This window comes from Yamadazyma tenuis, chromosome 1 (genome assembly GCF_029203305.1).
Source record: "Yamadazyma tenuis chromosome 1, complete sequence".
Taxonomy (NCBI): domain Eukaryota; kingdom Fungi; phylum Ascomycota; class Pichiomycetes; order Serinales; family Debaryomycetaceae; genus Yamadazyma; species Yamadazyma tenuis.
In genome coordinates this window covers 326,621-345,911 of record NC_089461.1, presented here as the reverse complement: position 1 = coordinate 345,911, position 19,291 = coordinate 326,621, and the positions used below count along the sequence as shown (strand labels likewise).

Below are 19,291 nucleotides of genomic sequence, written 5' to 3'. Positions count from 1 at the left end.
TATATTATTAATAAAGTACAACGTCTATTACGATTTCAAGAACTCCATAAACGCATCCTTGCCTTTAGCCTGGATCAATTTCTTGATGTGAACAAGCTCTGAAACCTCGTCACTTGAGAGGGGAGTAGTGGGCTCGGGAGTGGACCCAAGTGCTGCCTTTATAAGATGTTCTATGCCATCATTCTTCAGGGTTTGGTGAAAGTATTCGGCATTAGATAGGAAGTCCGCCTCATCCTTACGTTTCTCTTCGTATTTATCCAAGTCTCTGAATATTCTATCTCTGACCGATAAATGTTGGACCTTCTTTCTTCTTTTGCGCTTTTGCAGTTCGGTTTTAACCTTGGTGAAAAAATCAAGCACAATCAGTTCTTCCGGAACTCTATATACAAATGAGCAGACTTTACCACCATTTGACTCGTCTTCATTTGTCATGGTAATGATTCTACTCAACCTCTCTGATGGCTTGGCCACCACCCCACCTTTGATAGGGTAGTTGTTGAAGAAGTTGGGAACATTAAAGTCCTCGTGGATGTCATCGTCATTATCCAATGTGTTGTGGTTACCAGCCAGCATTTCTTTATCGTCGTAGTCAGGATTGAGCTTGTTGAAGTTCTTCATTTCGTACTGAAGATACTCCTGAAGAGTCGCCACCGAACCATCTTTCTTCAACCACGGTTGGTCCCTATACTTGATCAAGAAATTTTGCAGTTGAGCAATTTTCAAGAAATGGTTGTGTAGGGCCACATCCATGATAGGGGTGTCTTTAAAGTTCCGCTTAGAGAAGAGATTAACAGGGAAAAGATTCTCGTAGTGATTAGGACACCTCCATTTGAATCCCACCGTCTTCGGGGTATATATGGGATCTTTCAAACAATCCATATGCCACACAAGTGGACAATAGTCACAGTGGACTAGGGTTTTTCCGTATAGTCCTGAAAGCCCACACTTGTGGCACAAGAACGGATCTCCATTTTTATGGTAAAGCTTCTCGATTTCCAAGTCTTGATTATAATTATACCCCGAGATCTGGGACCCGTTGAGCTTACCGTAGGAAAGTTGAGGTTTCAAGCTGTCATCTTCGTAGGTGCCGTGTTCATCAGTTTCCACGTTGATAAAGGTATCGTCCCTCAAGCTCTTCGGAAGCTGAAACTCGACCGGATTTAATGTCAGCAAATTGTTCATCAACTGGCCAAAAATCCCCATATCGTCATACTGCTGGGCATTTTTGGGGTTCTGATTGGCCTCACAGTCTCTACATATCCAGTTATCTTCGGGCAAATCATCCAATGGAGGATCACAACAAATAAAATGAAAAGACTTGGGACATCCTTCACAGCAAATGAATACACCAGAACCACCACAGGCGCTGCAAAAGTCATCATTGGATGGTTCTTCCAAATCACTCGAGTTTTTCTCACGTTCTGTTACAAACGAAGGAGCCAAATGTGTGGTAGCAATTGGTTTTTTGGGGGTGATCACCTTTATTCTCTTGGACGCCCGTAGCGGACTGTTGGTATTAGGAGTCTTGACTTTAATAGAGCCAGAAGCTTGAGATATGGGTGTAAGGGGCACGCTTCGGTTCGTTTCTGTTTTCGTGGCTTCCTCGTCAGGCTGAAATGATCTCTTTAGTTCAAAATTCCTGGGCTCAGGTTTCTTCAGGTCGGGTTTCAGTTTTTGCTGTTCTATCAATTCCTGATGCAGCTTCTGATTTTCCTTTTCCCGTTGTGCCTCTAAATCTCGTTCTTTTCTCACTCGTTCTTTCTCTTCCTCCCATTCCCTTAGCGTCTCCAACTGCAGAAGATTTTCCAAGGGCTGAAAACTGTCCATCTTGAGCTCCTGCTGTTCTGTCTGCTGCTTGGCCTTCTCCGCCTGCCAGGTATGTATCTCCTTGTCAGCAAACTTCTGGCGCCTCTGGCGCTCTTTTTCCATCTCTCGAGCTTTCTCAATTGGCACCATTCCGTTGGAACTTTTTAGCGACCGCAGCACGAGTTTGGGATTACCCTTAGGGCTGTGAACACTTCGAATTCTGCTCTCATTGGTGAGGCTATCCGAATTGGAGGTTTGTAGATGGAACTTGTAGGTGATCTCCTTACCTTCTTGGCGTACTGGATCAGGCTCCACGCGGGTTTTGAGTTTTTTGGTCTTGGCTGGCCATAGAGACTCCTTTTTGATTTTGGCATTGGGGAACGACTCCAATGGTAACCCAGAATAGGATGGTTTGGGTTCCGCCAACTCCGGCTCTATGAACTCGTACACACGGTTTCCTTTGTTCTGAAACATTTCCATGATATCTCCTCCACCAGGAGGTTTAATGGGGATTTCTCTCAATGCCGGGCTATTTTGAAGCTTGAAAACCCCATGAGAATATATCATTTGGTTCTTTAAACTGGCCACTTGGGCGCTCTGGCGCTTCTTTCGACCCAGCTCCACCACCTTCGCCGGACGCTTTGCCCCCTGGGGCTCCGACTGGATGACTCGGAACTCGGTGGTGGAGGGGGTCCCTGATTTTGAGGACGACCCTCCTTGAGGACCACCATGTGGCGGGTGAGGTCGTGGGCGGTGACTGGGGGCTCCAGGTCCGTGCTGTCCGTTTCCTAGGCCATTCATCTTCAGAAACAAGTCACGAGGTATCTAGCAATTTCAATTAAAGCAGCTTTAGTACGTCAAGTACCTGTTTGTGTGCAACGTAACTCTGAGAAAATGCTTGAGAGGCACCGCGCGCGCTTTAAAGTATTTTTTTTTCGCCTCACGCAAACACCGAAAACGAGGTGAAGATGCCAAAGCGAAGATCATCTCCATCGAGTGATAATGATGATGACTACGAAGATGCCTATGAGGACGCCTATGAAGATGCGGTTGAAAATGAAGGCACCAGGCTGCTGCCTCCCGTCGCCCGTAAAAACGTCAAGCTCTCAGTCCAAGACTACGAAGAACTCGATATGAACCTGTCGCAGATCGAGGTTTCTGCATCACAATACACCAGCGACAGACTGTTTAGCCAGTCGCAGGCCGGAGACCGGGTGGCGGTGTCATCGCCCGACGACCTCGCCAAATCTATCATCCGCGTGGCGTTTGCCCGGTCGGCTTCTGATAAGATCATCAGAAAGTCTCATTTGACAGACGGATGGAGTGGTACCAAGGATTTTGCCGGGGCGTTGGAACGTGCCAACTCCCTCTTGGCTACCAGCTTTGGGCTACGTATCCTGGTGATAGACGAGGAGCCAGGTGCCAAAAAAACCGCCAATTTGGCATATTCACTTGTCAATTGTATGACTAAAAAAGAGAGACAGGTTCTTGATAAGCTTTGGGTCGATGTTGACTCGGTGCACAAACACAATGGCCGGAGTGTCTTTGACGACGAGTACTTTCTCGCCAGGAACACGCGAGACAAGCTTCCGTCTGATAACGGAGACTTGGCTAAGATGGGGGTTGTTTCTGTGGTGCTAGCTCTTGTGGTTCTTGAAGATAATCATCTCCAACGATCCCGACTACTCAAGCTCCTCCGACTGTTTGGAGTTCCCGATGACCCCAATGCCTCCAACACCTCAATTGACCATAATGCTGTGACGTTGTTGGCAGAGCTTGAGAAACAGCTGTATTTGAAGCGGGCCTTCAGAACCAAGTCGATGGCTGCCAACAGTGCTCTGGCGAGCGACGAGCATGTGTTCTACAACTTGGGACTGCGGGGGATGGTGGAGTTTGGCCCGGAGTCGTTCTTCCACTTTGTGGAGGGAGTTTACGGAGAGGAGTTTGACGAGACGATGCGGTCGAGGACCTTATCGACGCTCGAAAAGGCGTTCAAACGGACGTTTGAGGAGCTTGGGGAGGATGTCCAGCAGGATTCCGGGCCGGAGGTGGAGGCGACCCTGGAAGTAGAGGCTGCAGTTGACGCTCCGTTATCTTAGGACGGCTCCAGAGCCTGTAATACCATGTGCAGCCAAAATGAGAAACCCAAGGTGAAACAGGCTGGAGTGAAGCCAGGTATACAGTGTTGTCTACGATGACGCAGTTTGGCAAAGGCATTGATGATTGGGTCCAATAATCATATGTTCAAGCTTACAGCTACTCGCATGCCCAAGCAGTGCTACCAAGCACCAACCAAACAGATATTACAACCAATCGTGGTACCCTAACCTCTGTAATTAACTTTCTTCACAGTCGCAGACGTTATCGCACTTATCAGCACCTGCGCGGAATCATCCACTCAGCACCAAGATACCACAAACACGTCTCAACCCCCTCTGCACCACTCATCACTCCCATTCATCTACCACAATACACACCTTAATCACACATCTTTGCCACCTCCAACCTGATACACGCGCTCCCCACCCAATATCCTTCTCTACTCCTCTCTCCCAAACTTTTCATTTGCATCTGCGAAATTCCGCGTCTGGCTGCCGAGATGGAAATGATCCCACATGATTTTTTTCGAGCTCACCCGGAAAACCACAGACACCTATACTTCTTCTTTTACTACTAAAAGCTTGGAGTTTCTACTTGATTGTACCACCTGTCAAGATTGATTCCTTTTTGTGACTTGAGTTCAATCCTCCTTTGCGTTCTAATCCCCTAGGTTTTTCCCCCTATTTTGTACCTGTCGTATAAGTCCACAAACGCAAATGGCTTTAGATACTATAGATTTCACCGTCATCGGCGCCTTGGTGTTGATGGCCGTGCTTTACTTCGCCAAAGACTACGTGTTCCCCAGCGACGATGGCACCAATGCCGGCTTCACCGCCAACATCGGTGGTAAGTCTCGAGACTTGGTTGAGACCATCACCAAGAACAGTAAGAACTGTGTGATTTTGTACGGATCCCAGACCGGGACCGCCGAGGAATATTCCCACAAGTTGGCCAAGGAATTGAGCAGCAGATTCAGCTTGAAAACATTGGTTGGGGACTTGTCCGATTTCGATTACGACAACTTGAACGAGGTTTCCGACTCGGTGTTGGTGTTCTTTGTACTTGCAACCTACGGAGAAGGTGAACCCACCGATGACGCGGTCGAGTTCTTTGACTACTTGGAGAACGAGGCCGACGACTTGTCGAGCCTCAAATTTTGTGTGTTCGGTTTGGGTAACTCCACCTACGAATTCTACAATGAGATAGCCAAGAAGGCTCAGAAGAAATTGGAAGAGTTAAATGCCACTCCCTTTGGTCTCTTTGGCTTGGGAGATGATGGGGTTGGAAGCTTGGACGAAGACTTTTTGGGTTGGAAGGACTCGCTTATGGAATCGTTGAAAAACGAGTTGAACTTTGAAGAACACGAAGTGTCATACCAACCAAGTTACGAGTTGGTTGATGAACTTACTTTGACTGTTGATAGTGAAGAGGTTTCTTTGGGTGAACCAAACAAGTCGTATTTGGACTCGACCAAGGACTTGACCAAAGGACCTTTTGACCATTCCCATCCTTACTTGGCCCCAATCACTGCTTCTCGCGAATTGTTCAGCTCCAACGACAAAAACTGTATTCATGCCGAATTCGACTTGTCCGATACGAACTTGAGATACACCACCGGTGACCACTTGGCTATCTGGCCTTCGAACTCGGACTACAACATCAGCAACTTTGTAAAGGCATTTGGCTTGGGAGGTAAATTAGATGATGTTTTCAGCTTGAAGCCTTTGGACTCAACCGTTTCAATTCCTTTCCCTACTCCAACTACCATCGGGTCCGTGTTGAGACACTACTTGGAAATCTCAGGGCCTGTTTCTAGACAGTTTTTCACGTCTATTGCTGGTTTTGCTCCAAGTGATGCGGTTAAGGCTTATGCCATCAAATTGGGTGGTGACAAAGCCTTGTTTGCAAGCGAAGTTTCTGCTCACAAGCTCAACATAGCCGATGCCGTGTTGAAGATTTCCAATGGGGTTGCGTGGGAAAAGGTTCCATTTGAGTTTATTATCGAAACTCTTGGCCACTTGCAACAAAGATACTATTCCATCAGTTCAAGTTCATTGAGTGAAAAAACCTGTATTCATGTGACTGCCGTTGTTGAGACTGAAAAGGTCGAGTCTAGGTATGTCACTGGTGTGGTTACAAACTTGTTGAGACACATTCAACTCGAACAGAATAACAAGACAGAGAAGCCGGCTGTCACTTATGATTTGAATGGGCCTAGAGACAAGTTTCTCAAATATAGATTACCAGTTCATGTCAGAAGATCCACCTTCAAGTTGCCAACCAACCCCAAAACGCCAGTTATTTTGATTGGTCCCGGTACTGGAATTGCACCATTCAGAGGATTTGTCAGAGAAAGAGTTGCCATCAAGAAGTCTTCTGATGCTGAACTCGGTAAAACTTTGGTGTTCTTTGGATGCAGAAACTCCAATGAAGACTTCTTGTACAAAGAAGAATGGCCCCAATACTCCAAGGTGTTGGGAGACACTTTCGAAATGCATACTGCCTTTTCGAGAGAAGATCCAACAAAGAAGGTTTACGTACAGCACAAGTTGACTGAAAATGGCGCAAAAATCGCTGCTTTGTTGAAAGAAGGTGCTTTTATCTACGTTTGTGGAGATGCTTCCAAAATGGCCAGAGATGTCCAACACAGTTTGGTGGAAATCTTGGCCAAGGACAGAGATATCACTGAAGAAAAGGCAGCTGAGCTCGTTAGAAGCTACAAGACTCAAAACAGATATCAAGAAGATGTATGGTAGAAGTATAATATTAATATAAAACTTTTCCAACAGCATGTCGAACGCTGGGTAAGTTTATATGTACAGATACAACTAAATGAATTAGGTTGGCTTATCGTTTAATGCAATATCTCCACGTAGGGTTCGAAGAGTTATATATGGGTTGTAATTGATGCTCGATATTCAACCAATGCTTGTACTTACTTTTGGACTTGAGATCCAAGTCGTAAATATTGCTTGTCAAAAGGTACTTTCCATTATCGATAGTGATGAGATTGTTAACGTTATTATGGCTGTTGTGGATGTTGTTGTTTCGATCATACTTCTCAAACTTGAGAAACAACCCTACATCTCGAAGCGTCATCACGAGCCAGAGGTTCACTGATACATCGTTCGGTGACGTCAAGTTCTCTATCAAGTCATTTTTGTCGTTAATTTTCTGGTACTGCTTGAGTTTTTGAAACACATTTTTGGGACTCTGCAAATATTGCATGAAAAGCTGCTTAACAGGAATATTTTTTTGAATTTGTTGTACCAAGTCGTCAGGAACAGCCTTGAACACATCATCGAGTCCTTCTTGTAAGGCCTCAGGGTACAAAAAGTCTAAGGGACAAAAGTGTCGTTCGAATCCTCTGAGTTGATTCAACAGGCACGTCCGACAATAGTTATTGTTCTTATTGTCATAAAGCCATTTAGGCTTCAACTCAAGGGTGATGGCATTAAATTGATCGTCAAAATACAAGTTGCAGTTCTTTGACAACGCCTGTTTGTTATTCTCTCCTTCTAAGATGTTCGGTAGTAACAACCCGTAGCGTTCTTGGATCATCATCTTGTGACCATTGGAATCCAAGTTATGGACAAATTCGCCCGTCAAAACCACCAATTGAATATCGATGATCATTTCGGGAAAGAGGTGTTTGCATCGGAGCTCAATGAAGTCGTACAATTCACAGGTGGAAATGTACTGATCATCCTCCTTGAGAAGTCTCAATCGTAAAAGCTTATGCCTCAAGTAGTCATTGCTTCCGGTGTACTCAAAAAGGATATTGGCATTTCCCTTGGCAAAGTACTTCCACTCCTGAGGACTCGTGAGTTTAGAGATCTCCATGAATAATTAACTGTTAATACAAAGCAACAATTTGATTGTTAAAATTATTTTCGCACTGGCGTGGCACATCAACGTTCAAAACTGGTATGGCCGATTTTGCATCCACAAACATTTATGTCCGGTAAATGTCTTCAATCTCTTGTTTGGTAAACACCCGCTCCCCACGAACTTGTTCATTGGTGCTGACAAGGAGTTTGCTGGGACCCGAGATCTGTGCCCAGATAGGTTTTCCAAACACTCGGTTCACCACGTAGAGTCTTACGAAAAGGACCACATTATTGATGTGGTACTTGAACCGCGTGGCCAGCCGGGACACCTCTGCTACCACGTTCTGAGCTCCCAAGCGCTCCACTGCTCGGGCGTACGCGTTGGCGACAAACCGGGGTGTTTTCCACCGAAGTGATAACTGAGGCATCTTTGGAAGCACATTGAACGTCTGTATCGTCCGAAACACCGGTTCCACCGTGGAGGCCACTAAACTGTTGGGTGTCACAAACACACTCTCGTGCTCAGGGATGTCAATCTCGAGCATCTTATTGCCGTCACTCACAAGAACATGTCCTTTGCCAATCGTCTTCACACTATTCCAGCGACTGAGGACATGGGTGGGCTCAATCTCGAGGCCGTAACCGGTCCATGCCACGACACTACTATCGTTGAACACGGTCCAGGTCTCACTCTTGTCCGAGATGTGTAAAAGTGTGTAGTTATTCATGCGGTTGGGCTTCATTTTCCCACCAACAATCAACGATACGGCCGACTCCGACTGAAGAACCTGGAACTTGAACGAGTCAGAGAGCTTTCTACTGACACTAGAAACTCCAGCCAAGTCGCCGTTCATGGCGATGAGCGACCCATGCCGAATGCTGAGATTTGACGACTGGGGCATTTTGACGCTCAATAAGTTCGTAGGATTGCCAAGAGGTTCAAACTCGGGCAATTCAATAAATGGGCCATTACCGGTGCCAGTGAGAAGCGTTTCGGTCGCTACCGCCCTGGAAATGTCGGTGGACGTCGTAACAAATCGTTTCAAAACTCTGGCTCTACTCATCATGGTATGCGAAGTTGAATTTTTACGGTCTCCCAAGTCGCGTTTTATGGAGAGTATATTCGTATAGACGGAACTCTTAGATAAATTGCTTCATCCATGATTCGGTGTCGACTATTGACTGGCAGTAGTCATCACTAATGATACCGCTATCTACTTGGTTGGTGACCTTGACAAGCTCCACAAACAGTCCCCAGAATTCCACTCCTTTGTTGAAATCAGATAAGAACTGGGTGGAGGTAACGCTATTGACTCCGTGAACATTGATATTGAAGATGGGATTGGTGATCTGGTATACACTGTTCAACAACTGCTCACGGGAGTTTTCGGCGATTTGGTCCTTGGTCAAATCCTGGTTCAACTTCGACTGTTTGGCACTGTATCCGAAGTATATCTCGGCCACCACTCCCAACAACGTATTGTTCAAGTCCTTGTAGAACGGCAACTGGTCCACCAACTTGCACCAGTCTGCCTTGTCTTCGAAGTCGATCTTGACGTTGTTGTTTTCTTGACGGACGATCAAGTCAATCAAACAACTTTGAATGGTATAAATCAAGTTTGTAGAGATGAACTTCAAATGAGACCTAAAGTTCAACAAGCTTCTGGAGATGGGTCCCTGGTAGTTTATGGGGGCAATCTGGAGCCTGTGGATCGAGAAAATACGAGCAAGAAGAGTTATGTGTTTGGATTCTTGCGGGTCCAACTTGACATCAGAACTGCTTCCACTGGGATCCTTGAAGTACTTGGCCACTCCATTGTACTCGGTTTGTAAGTCATTCAACTTGAAGCACTTTGTCTGGATAAGCAACATCACCAACACGAGTTCCTGTAGCGTGGTATCGTCGAGCTTTGTTTCGTTTTGCTGGACAAACTGCTTCAATGCCTTTCCGTAGCTGTTGAACTCGTTTGTCTTTTCGTCGATGATACCATATAAGTACAAGGACCTCAACAACGCAGTGGATATGATCTCATTGTAGTTGCCAATAGACCCACCAAACTGTTCTTTGGGGTAGGTTTCCTTTGTATTCTTGAAAAAATTAACCAAACTAAAGTCTGCAACCTCTGGATTCACCGAGAATAAATGGTTGATTCTTCTTGATACAGGAGGAATCATTCGGTTGTTGAGTTCCAAATCCTCGGATTTATACCAGTAATTGACCTTGATCTTTTTTACCTGGTAATATCTGGCCAACAATTGGGTAACAAGGTTGAACAACCCATCCAAGTTGTCGATATAAAATCGAGAGTTGATTAACTTTTTATAACTTTCACTTAATCCACTCTCCAATGGTGGCCGGATGTAGAGTTGGCCTTGGGTTATGGATTCCAAGAGTTCAATTGGGGCCAACCCAATCGACTGGTAAAAGTAGAACTCGGCTGGTAATCTCTGCGAGATGATATCGTGGACATCGTTGGGTATTTGAATGGTCTTTGCCTTGGCCTTGCCTTTGCTTCCAGCTTCAACCTTTTTTTCTCCTTCTTCGTTCACCGGAATCACCAAGGAAGCTTCTTCTTCCTCGCTGAGAAGGTTCAAATTTTGCATTTCAAGAGTATACAACGTCACAAAACCCTCGTCGTTTAACACAGGGATATACCTGAAGGCCGAGTGACCTTTCAAGTACAAATCCAAGCACCTCTGGTCGTTCAAGCTCAAAATATACAGATATAAGTCCGTCTGGTTATCACCATTAAACGCTATCAATTGGTACAAGATGTCCAACGCGATCTTGAAGTAACTCAATTGAGGGTATGGCTGCAACGGATTTGGCTGTGGTAACAGAGGCAAACTGGGGAAGGTATTGGGTTGGAGATTGCACCCCACCATGATACTCAAGTCCAACAATTGCTTATGAGTGAGCTTTAACTCGTATAATACTTTGGGTTTATCAATGAACCTGAAATCTTTGGACTGGAACTCCATTCCCAAGATAAACTTGTTGACCTTGGTCAATAATAAGTCGGTAGACCCATAGATCGAGTCGATGACTCTCTTGTGGTACAAATAAGACAATTGAAAAGAAGCGTCATATGGACACACAATGTAGTCAATGCCAATCTCGACAAAGTACTTGATCAAGTCGTGAATCATGGGTCTCAACGACAATGGGTCGGTGAACACGCGGAAGGAGTCATTTGTGGTGTAGTTGTAATTGACGTTTCTCGAGTTCAACTTTGTCCAGGTGTTTTCCAAGTGCTGTTCACCTGGAGTTAATTCGTTTGTCTGTAAATTGTGTGCTTGCAACTGGATATCAATCCCCTTGATGACAAAAATCGGTTTGATGTTGAACTCTTTGAACACTTTCAAGTCTGAATGTATATAGTCTCTCAAAGAGCTGGGGACTCCGCCAATGGCAGATAAAAACTGTTCTTTTTTAAAGGTGTATATTCTGCTCAAGTAGTGTTCCACGTCTATCCCTATGGTGGCGTTTTGAAGAATCTCAATTGAGCTGGTATTTACCAACTTCCTTTCAAACAAGTATGATTCTAAAGATTTGATGGGCATTTTTGACACTAAATTTTGGGGTTGGCAGTATTTCACTTGTGAACAGAGAGTGACTTGTTGATCTATGGGCACAACAGACGACGCACCAGGCGAAGTGCGAAAACGGTTGTCCTATACGGTACGCGCACGCAGGGGTACTTTGAGGTTATATATACAAAGAAATAGTAGTATACATAGAAAGGTTATTCTTCACCGAAAAGGTTGTTCAAAGGAGCATTCTCCACAAATGGGTCGTTCATGACGTCCACATGTTGGAGTTTTTTCGTGCGGGCGTTGGACGCGGCTTCAAGCTGTTTCTTACGCTCTTTCATTTCTTCTTGGTCGTTCCCACTGAACTTGTCCTTGGGGATCTTGATGAGCTCTAACAACGCCGACCGTTGGTGCTTCAAGGACTTGGAGTTCACCAAAAGATTCTCGAAATTTGAAATGTGGGCGGTGGAAATGTTAGGGAGATTTTCCACCAAAATTCGGGCTGGATAGTCGTTTTTGGATCTCAAGGCACAATATAAAGTCGTCAAGGCTGTAGCAGCTTCGGAATGTGTTTCCACAAAGTAATCATCTGTTAATACTCTTAGTAATGCCTTGATCAAGTTGTCACAAAGGAACTTATCCACCTCATCGTCTTTGAGTAATATTTCTGTCAACACATTTCGCATCACCAAAATCGTATTGAACGAGCACTTGGTATCTTTAAACATAATGATGTGACAGCAAAGCTGGAGGAACGGCGCAAGAATCTGCTTGTTGTCAACTATCAACTTCTTACTTGCAAACTGGGTGTCGGAGACGACCTTGGAGTTGAACTGGCTGACTATATCAATTAAGTAACGAACCACTGTAGCTGTCAATTGCCGCAACATATGTTCTTCCATCATCTCTTCCGACAAGGTTTCATCATCTTCGTTTCCTTGAAGCTGTAATCCGTTCACGTACACCTTTTCCCACTTGGAGACCAAGATCTTGTCCAAATCCTCAAAGGACCGAGGCAATAAATCAGACATAAATGGCTCAACAAACTTCGCAGGGCAGTTTCTAACAACACTTCTCAAACAACTGTTGATCATATGTTTCCAGCTGTGAAGAGTGATACCGGCCATCTCCCCTGTAACGGCTTTCCAAATCATTGATCCAATATCTGGAATCTCATAAAGAGTTTCTTCCAACTGAGACAAAGACCCGATGGTCAAGAAAGCGTATTCCCTGGTATATCTTATCAAGTGACCTACAGAATCAGCAAAATCTCTCAAGGTCAAAGCCGCTTTAACATTCTCTTCAATAAACGTTTCTTTGCTTTGGATAGATACTCCTTGTTGCCAGAACCGTTCCATACAGCTGTACTTAACGAATGATTGTACTTCATCTGGTAACTCTTTCCAATTGTTGGGGTTGTGATAATTCTGTATCTGGGTTAACAACTGCAAAACATGGGGAATAATGGGTTGAACTCTTGGTTTCCATAGCTTCAATAAGTTCAAGTACTCTTGAGAATCATGACCCAACTTCTCAATACTGTATTGAATAAAGATTCTAGTGGCTCTGATAGGGAAAATCGAAGACCAGTGGTCCTTCAACTTATTTCTCAACTCTCTACCTTCATCATCCATATGGGCTTCCAATAAGTTGGTACTTGCTGTGATTCCTCGTTTCTGAAAGTAAGAAGCAATTTCAACAATTCCAATTCTTTCCATAAACCAATGCAACTCCATCAATCCTTTTTCGGTGTCAGGTCTCAACCAGGCTGATAAATCTGGGTCGACAATCTTAGCAAAAAGCTCGTTACGGTTGTCGATAGAAGACCTAGATGCAATGACTAACAAGAAGGACTTGAATGCAACGTTCTCATGATCGCTTACTTTTTTGCTGCTCAAAATATTGGAAATTACGGTCTCCAACTCACTGAAGATTTTCTTCAATGATTCAGGCATGATGTAGGCCAAACGGTTCAACTCGGTACCACAGCTGGTTCTCAAATCTCTGATGAGTTCCTTTTCTTCGTCACTGACTTCTTCAGGATAGTCAAAAGTTGCAGTAGTCAAAATCTTTTCTAAAACCTGAAACATCAAAGGACTAACATCTTTCAAAAGGGGAGCAAACTGAACCATTGTTTGGACTTGTTTCCTGATTAACAAGGGGCATGCCAAGTTTAAGGCCAACAATCTTTCTCCCAAGTTTTCAACCAAGTAATTCAATCCATTGTTGATGGTTTCAAAGTCCTCACCGACATACCAGATTCTCCATCTCGAAATGCCTCTAATACAATTTTCAATGATGTTAAATTGGGAGTTACCGTAGTTTATCTCGTCAGATTTTGGATCAATTCTGTACTTCTCGATGCATGATCTGCCCAATTCTGTGCTAAAGAAATTCTGGAGTCGGTTCTCTAACCAACTAAGACCATCTTCAGGTTTCTTGCAAACGGTAATTCTGACAATGTCTTCGTTGTACTTCCTATAATTCAGTAAGAACGAATTAGAATCAGACACGGAATCAAAGTCCATATCAAGAAATTGTCTTGATACATCGTCTTCGTCGATGATAGTATAGTCGATGGTTCTATTAGCAGCTATTTCCAACAAATCCATCAAAATCGCATCCATGTTCAATTTGTTACTGAGTTCATCGAACCTTAGTATTGTAACCCACATCTGTAAAGAAAGTCCTGAAATAATTAAACTTGGGTTGTTGGTGGTGGTTAGCACCAATCTCAAGTAGTTGTCGATATCAGCTTTTTCCCAATCGATTTTGTTCTTGGACGGCAATGAAATATTCAAGTATTCACTCAACGATACAATCATTTCCACAGTTTTCTTCAACAATGAGTAAACTTGTTCATCAATGTCAGAAGGATCGATTTTCAATGAGTTGTAGAATTGAGATAGTTTTTCGATTCCTTCTCTGGTGAAAATACTACCTATGAAAAAGTCAAAGTCTTCATGAGTGGAGTAACTTCGAGTGAATAAGATATGCAAACAGTCTATGGCCAACGTCTTCAACTTGGTGTCGGGTATAGTCAAAATATTAATCAAGGTCTGCATGATGTTCTCAGACCTCAAGATTTCGGGTTGTACCCAATGCAAACACGTCTTGAATGTTGCCAAGATCTTGGGTACAAACACCTGGACCTCCTTGGAGTTGTAGTCGTTCTGCAACACGTCCAACAACAATCTGCTCCAAGTGCTGAACCAACCTTCGTTGGACAGTTTGCATATCAGCAAGTTTTCGTTGGTGTCATAGAGCTTATCCAACACCTCGTTGGAGGTGACGATCAACACGCTCAATTGGTTCAAGATGGCTGTTCTCTTCATAGCTACCGGGTCATCCAACAAGTATATATCTTCAAACAAGGTTCTGGTGATGATCAAACACAACTCTCTGGTTGCAAAGTTCAGATTCCACAAATGCCACAAGTCAGAATCCATAGATGCCCAGCCATCAAGTATGTCCGACTCCGTCAACTTTTGGGGTGGGTTCTCGTCGTCACCGCTCAAAGTTTTCACCAAATAGCAGCCCCATACTTTTTTGGCGATGGCTACCCATAAAAATGCAAGCTTCTCTTTGATGTAATGAGGATCTGACTCCTCGATCTTGTTGGCCAACTCCACCACCCATTGACGGATGGTCAACGCCTTCTGGGAGGAAAAGGTGTGGAATTGCTTGTTTATAGAGTGTTGTAGTAACAGTAATCCATAATGTCTCACTATGTAATTGTCTTTGTTGTTCTCATAGAGAGCTAATTGGAATCCCCAAAATGGACTCTCTTCGTTACTTTTGATGGTTTCTAGAAAGGCCTGGGCGTCTCGTCTCTGCTGGTTGTTGGACTTGGCGTCGTAGACGACTTGTAAGGCGGTGATGATCTGGTTGACACCATTGGTATCCATCGTCATTATTTGAGGTGGATGTGGCAGGTGGAAGGCAGTATGTGAATTTCGACACGTACACAATCTCTTACACTGGTGATGACGTACACTCAATTAAATGACAGGTGACCGGAGAGTGGTACGAGGGACTATAAATCTGCGGTGGCACAAACACTAACAACTGTTGGACCTATTCAGATTTGAGTGATATTTATTATGAGGCGGAACAAGTGCGCGGCGGACAAAAAGAAGATGCCTCCGGTGTCTGCAAAAATAAAACGTCTATGATACATAACATGCTATAAGAACCACAATCACAAATAGAACTTGCGTTTGTCCTTCTCCATCTCGGGGCGGAACTCCCACTCTGTCTCGTCGCGGATACCCTTTTGGAGTCTTCGAAGCTTGAGAGTGAATTGGGGCCCTATTTCCTGGAGTCCAACTCGTTCTTCACTCTTGAACAAGTACCTATGTCTTCTAAAGAAAATGTAGTCTCGCTGATTGTGTAACGTAATGACTTGTCTTCCTTCGAATTCGGGCTTCTTGGGGAACAAACTCTGAAAGAGTCTACCCACGGTTTTCCCAAGACGAGTGTTGAAGTTGTTTAAAATCAACTCGGGTGTGTGGTCCGTGGACCGGCCATGACCCCTGATTTTCTTACCTTCGGTAACGGAGGTGATGGAGAAGTAGAAAGTAGGTCCTTCGGGTAAATGTATGAAGGTCAACCCGGTTACTTTCTTGTTGAATTCGTTCAAGATCACCAAGTCGGTATATTCCCTGTTGTTACAAAATTTTACCATGTCGTTGATACTGAACTGGGGCTTTCTCTTGACAAAGGTGACGTCTGGCAAGAAATCCATGAGCAAGTCGGCAAACTCGTAGGCGGGTTTTTTGGCATATTTGCTGGTGGTCAACAAGAGCTTGGGGGGCTTGTCACTAGCGAAGTAGGCGTCGAACTCGTCTTCGCCTTCCATATCCTCCACAATCGTTTCATCGTAGACTCGTTTGGAATCCAATGTTTCAGGGACATTATCTGCGAGTCTCTGCTCTTTCAAAGAGGGATCATTACGCTCCTCAGTGGCACGCTCTGCCCGGGCCTTATGCTTGGCCTTATTTTTCTCGTGCTTCAAGTCGGCGTACAACTTCTGCCGCCGCTGTTTGTTCCTGATCCCTTTCAAGATCTTGGTGGTATCTTCTGACATGGTGATGGAGAAAAAATAATGAGATGAGATGATGTCGCGACTTTTGTTTCTGAACCGAATGGCTGCTCCAATTCAAATATGGGCTAAGCAGGTGCGGGCAAAGGTCTGGGACTTCACACTGATGGCGGCGGATGATAGTGCAGTGCGTCTAAATAAGCTTTTGTCGCGAGTGTTACAAGTTCCCGTGTCGTTCCCTGATATTGACGGTGGTTACCACCTTCTCTACAATAACCAGCCCAACTTGCAATTGGGGGCCGATGGGTACGATAACTATCAGGCTCCTGTCCACGTCGACACGGGAGACCTGATATTCAGCAGACGGATGTGGGTAAAGGGCCTGATGATGTTTTACCGTCCTGTTGCACCCAACCAGTTTTTGCATTCACAAGAAGTTGTTTCGCACACTAGGCACATTGGTGATCAAATGTTTGTGACCATCGAGAGGCGGTTCTCGCACAAGCACCAGTCCCCTGAACCGGCAGTTGTGGAGTCGAGGACGTTGATGTACACAAATTCACGATTCAAGCCCCACACACCCAGCCTGAGTCGAATTATGCCAGAGTACTCTCACCATTTGCAAATCTCGAGCACAGACATTATGCAATATAGTTGTTTGACGAGCAACTTGCACAAGATCCACTACGACAAAAACTACTGCCAAATAGAAGGGCTTAGAGACGTAATTGTTCAGGGCCCGTTCATGGTGACGCTCGCAGTTGCATGGTTCCGTACTGTTTTCCCGCACCTCCGGCCGGTGCAGATCTCCTACAAGAACGCTGGGCCGGTGTACGCCCACGAGCGGTGCGAGCTTCTTTTAAAGCGGGCGTCCACAAATGCAAATATGTTTGTGGTTGAGATTGTAGGGGCCGGAAAGGACGTTCGACTCGCCGGTGAGTTGGTGTGCGATAGTGAGGTTTAGAGCCGTTTGTCCTCAAGGCTTTTCTATAAGCAACACGTTTATCAGCACCCTGAATTCCTGCACTTATTAGCACCTGGGTGCGACAGTTTAGGTTTATCAAGGTACGGCATCTTCAGGAATTCCATTGTTACTTGCCCGAATATAAAGGATACAAGCTGCTGATGTGACAGGCCACCAAAAAAATGTTCATTAAACCATTCGTACTTTTGGCCGGTAGCTTGTCGATTTTCGCATACCCAAACCCAGGTTTTGCAGCCAAACGAAGCGATACTCAATCATGTTCAGCATTTATGGCCAACCCGTCATCGACCTACTCTTGTGAAAATTCCACGACGGTGACTTCCAACAGCTGCTGTTTTGAACGAGCTGGTCTCATGTTGCATACCCAGTTCTGGGATTACGACCCAGACAAACTTAGCAGTGCTAAAAAACGGGACTTGGGATATCTGCCGGTACACAGAAACAAGAAACGCAGCGGAGCTCCAAGCAGTTCGTACCCCATTAACAAGTCGTTCACGATCCACGGGTTGTGGTCTGATTACTGTGCTACCAGTTCGGGTAAACTGGCAGGGTATCCTGCGAGCTGTGATGCTGATTTGGCGGTGCCCGACTCTGTCAACCTCTCTGACTTGATTGCCAACCAGTTCAACAAACCGGACTTGTACCAGTTGATGAAGACGTACTGGGTTAACACCGAGTCCTCGAATGTAGCAGGCGATTCAGATGAAGAATTGTGGGCTCATGAGTATAACAAACATGGAACTTGTATGAACACAGTTCGGCCTGAGTGCTTCACGGGAGTCTACAAACAGTATGATGCAGCGGTTGAGTTCTGGCAGAAAGTTACGAAGGTGTGGGACGGGTTGAATACCTACGAATTTTTAGAGCTGGCAAGTATTGTGCCTACCACCGATAACACCTATGAATTGGTGGACATCAAGAGTGCATTACAGGAGGCATTTGGAAAGGATGTTTATGTTTCGTGCAAAGACGGTGCATTAAACGAGATCTGGTACTATTACCACGTTAAGGGGTCTATTTTGACGGGGGATTATAAGCCGGTGGATAAGATTGGCAGTGACCGGTGTCCCGACGAGGTGTACTATATTCCCAAGTAGCACAGCAAAGGTGTATATGTATCATAGCAAAGGTGTATTAAGTGTAGCACAAGTCAATTGAGTGTATTTTTGATACACAAAAGCATTTATTACAATACACATTGTGTAGATCTGAGTCATCAATACATCAGCTGCATACTTAGATATTCACTACTTAGTTAGCTAAACCAATAACTCCACAAGCAGCTCTGCCCCCTGCGTTACCGGTGGTCTTGGAGAGTTCGTGAGCACCCTTACCCAAGTCATCGACACCATCGTGAACAACAACACTCCTTCCGATAATGTGGTTGTTACCAATCAACTTAAGCAACAAATCTTGCTTGGTACCCTTGGCAACACCCTCAGAGTCGGTGGTGATGTTACCCAAGTCACCCACATGTCTTTCATCGTCTTCGGGGGCACCATGGGTCTTGGTGAATGGGTTGAAGTGAGGACCGGCAGAGGTACAACCGTTGGTGTTGTCACCAAAGGCATGGACGTGGAAGCCTCTCAAAGCGTTTGGTTGGTTACCGGTGATTTCCCAGGAAATGGTGGTAGGTTCAGACTCGGAGGCTTGTTCAAAGTGAACCACTCCGGTGACTTTGGCGTCACCTCTCAATACAGCAACTAGGGGAGTTAGTATCGGATGAAGCTATCACTGATGCTGCCATGATTGTCAATGTGTCAATTGTCTGCTACTCTAATTCGCAACACTCATACTTTCCACGACATGAGCAATTAAAATTGCCAGTACCTCTGGCAATGCCATTGGCACAGATACGGGCACAGATACCACCATAAATACCACAATCACAACGCATCACCATCAAAATTTTCACACATACCTGCTTTAACCATTTTTAATTGATGTTGTACGTAGAAAAATAAATCGAGGCCGACGCCCCTTATATAGTTG

The 19,291-nt window shown here is 44.9% G+C and overlaps 11 protein-coding genes across 11 annotated transcripts; 4 read left to right on the top strand and 7 right to left on the bottom strand. All coding sequences in view use genetic code 12, as the record gives it.

Annotated features, from left to right (window-relative positions):
• Positions 1-27: 27 nt before the first annotated feature.
• On the bottom strand, positions 28-2,373 carry PSN45_000173 (uncharacterized protein; the record flags this gene model as incomplete). The annotated part of the gene is made up of 1 exon (XM_066157410.1): positions 28-2,373. The coding sequence occupies one exon, from the start codon at positions 2,371-2,373 to the stop codon at positions 28-30; it is 2,346 nt and encodes a 781-aa protein (XP_066013507.1).
• Positions 2,374-2,774: 401 nt separating this feature from the next.
• Positions 2,775-3,905, top strand: PSN45_000172 (uncharacterized protein; the record flags this gene model as incomplete). Its single annotated transcript, XM_006687604.2, has 1 exon — positions 2,775-3,905. The coding sequence occupies one exon, from the start codon at positions 2,775-2,777 to the stop codon at positions 3,903-3,905; it is 1,131 nt and encodes a 376-aa protein (XP_006687667.1).
• A 717-nt stretch (positions 3,906-4,622) lies between these two features.
• NCP1 (NADPH-cytochrome P450 reductase) lies at positions 4,623-6,662 on the top strand (the record flags this gene model as incomplete). Its single annotated transcript, XM_006688654.1, has 1 exon — positions 4,623-6,662. One exon carries the CDS (start codon positions 4,623-4,625, stop codon positions 6,660-6,662), a length of 2,040 nt encoding a protein of 679 aa, XP_006688717.1.
• Positions 6,663-6,743: 81 nt separating this feature from the next.
• Positions 6,744-7,749, bottom strand: IPK1 (Inositol-pentakisphosphate 2-kinase; the record flags this gene model as incomplete). Its single annotated transcript, XM_066157409.1, has 2 exons — positions 6,744-6,772; positions 6,846-7,749. The coding sequence occupies 2 exons, from the start codon at positions 7,747-7,749 to the stop codon at positions 6,744-6,746; spliced, it is 933 nt and encodes a 310-aa protein (XP_066013506.1).
• A 112-nt stretch (positions 7,750-7,861) lies between these two features.
• PSN45_000169 (uncharacterized protein) lies at positions 7,862-8,800 on the bottom strand (the record flags this gene model as incomplete). Its single annotated transcript, XM_006687602.1, has 1 exon — positions 7,862-8,800. One exon carries the CDS (start codon positions 8,798-8,800, stop codon positions 7,862-7,864), a length of 939 nt encoding a protein of 312 aa, XP_006687665.1.
• Positions 8,801-8,876: 76 nt separating this feature from the next.
• Positions 8,877-11,300, bottom strand: PSN45_000168 (uncharacterized protein; the record flags this gene model as incomplete). Its single annotated transcript, XM_066157408.1, has 1 exon — positions 8,877-11,300. The coding sequence occupies one exon, from the start codon at positions 11,298-11,300 to the stop codon at positions 8,877-8,879; it is 2,424 nt and encodes an 807-aa protein (XP_066013505.1).
• A 182-nt stretch (positions 11,301-11,482) lies between these two features.
• Positions 11,483-15,184, bottom strand: MSN5 (karyopherin; the record flags this gene model as incomplete). Its single annotated transcript, XM_006687601.2, has 1 exon — positions 11,483-15,184. One exon carries the CDS (start codon positions 15,182-15,184, stop codon positions 11,483-11,485), a length of 3,702 nt encoding a protein of 1,233 aa, XP_006687664.2.
• A 287-nt stretch (positions 15,185-15,471) lies between these two features.
• On the bottom strand, positions 15,472-16,359 carry RPF1 (Ribosome production factor 1; the record flags this gene model as incomplete). Its single annotated transcript, XM_006687600.2, has 1 exon — positions 15,472-16,359. The coding sequence occupies one exon, from the start codon at positions 16,357-16,359 to the stop codon at positions 15,472-15,474; it is 888 nt and encodes a 295-aa protein (XP_006687663.1).
• A 58-nt stretch (positions 16,360-16,417) lies between these two features.
• PSN45_000165 (uncharacterized protein) lies at positions 16,418-17,278 on the top strand (the record flags this gene model as incomplete). The annotated part of the gene is made up of 1 exon (XM_006687599.1): positions 16,418-17,278. One exon carries the CDS (start codon positions 16,418-16,420, stop codon positions 17,276-17,278), a length of 861 nt encoding a protein of 286 aa, XP_006687662.1.
• A 182-nt stretch (positions 17,279-17,460) lies between these two features.
• On the top strand, positions 17,461-18,396 carry RNY1_1 (ribonuclease T2-like; the record flags this gene model as incomplete). The annotated part of the gene is made up of 1 exon (XM_006688651.2): positions 17,461-18,396. One exon carries the CDS (start codon positions 17,461-17,463, stop codon positions 18,394-18,396), a length of 936 nt encoding a protein of 311 aa, XP_006688714.1.
• A 154-nt stretch (positions 18,397-18,550) lies between these two features.
• Positions 18,551-19,233, bottom strand: SOD1 (Superoxide dismutase [Cu-Zn]; the record flags this gene model as incomplete). Its single annotated transcript, XM_006687598.1, has 2 exons — positions 18,551-19,002; positions 19,221-19,233. The coding sequence occupies 2 exons, from the start codon at positions 19,231-19,233 to the stop codon at positions 18,551-18,553; spliced, it is 465 nt and encodes a 154-aa protein (XP_006687661.1).
• Between the last annotated feature and the right edge of the window lie 58 nt (positions 19,234-19,291).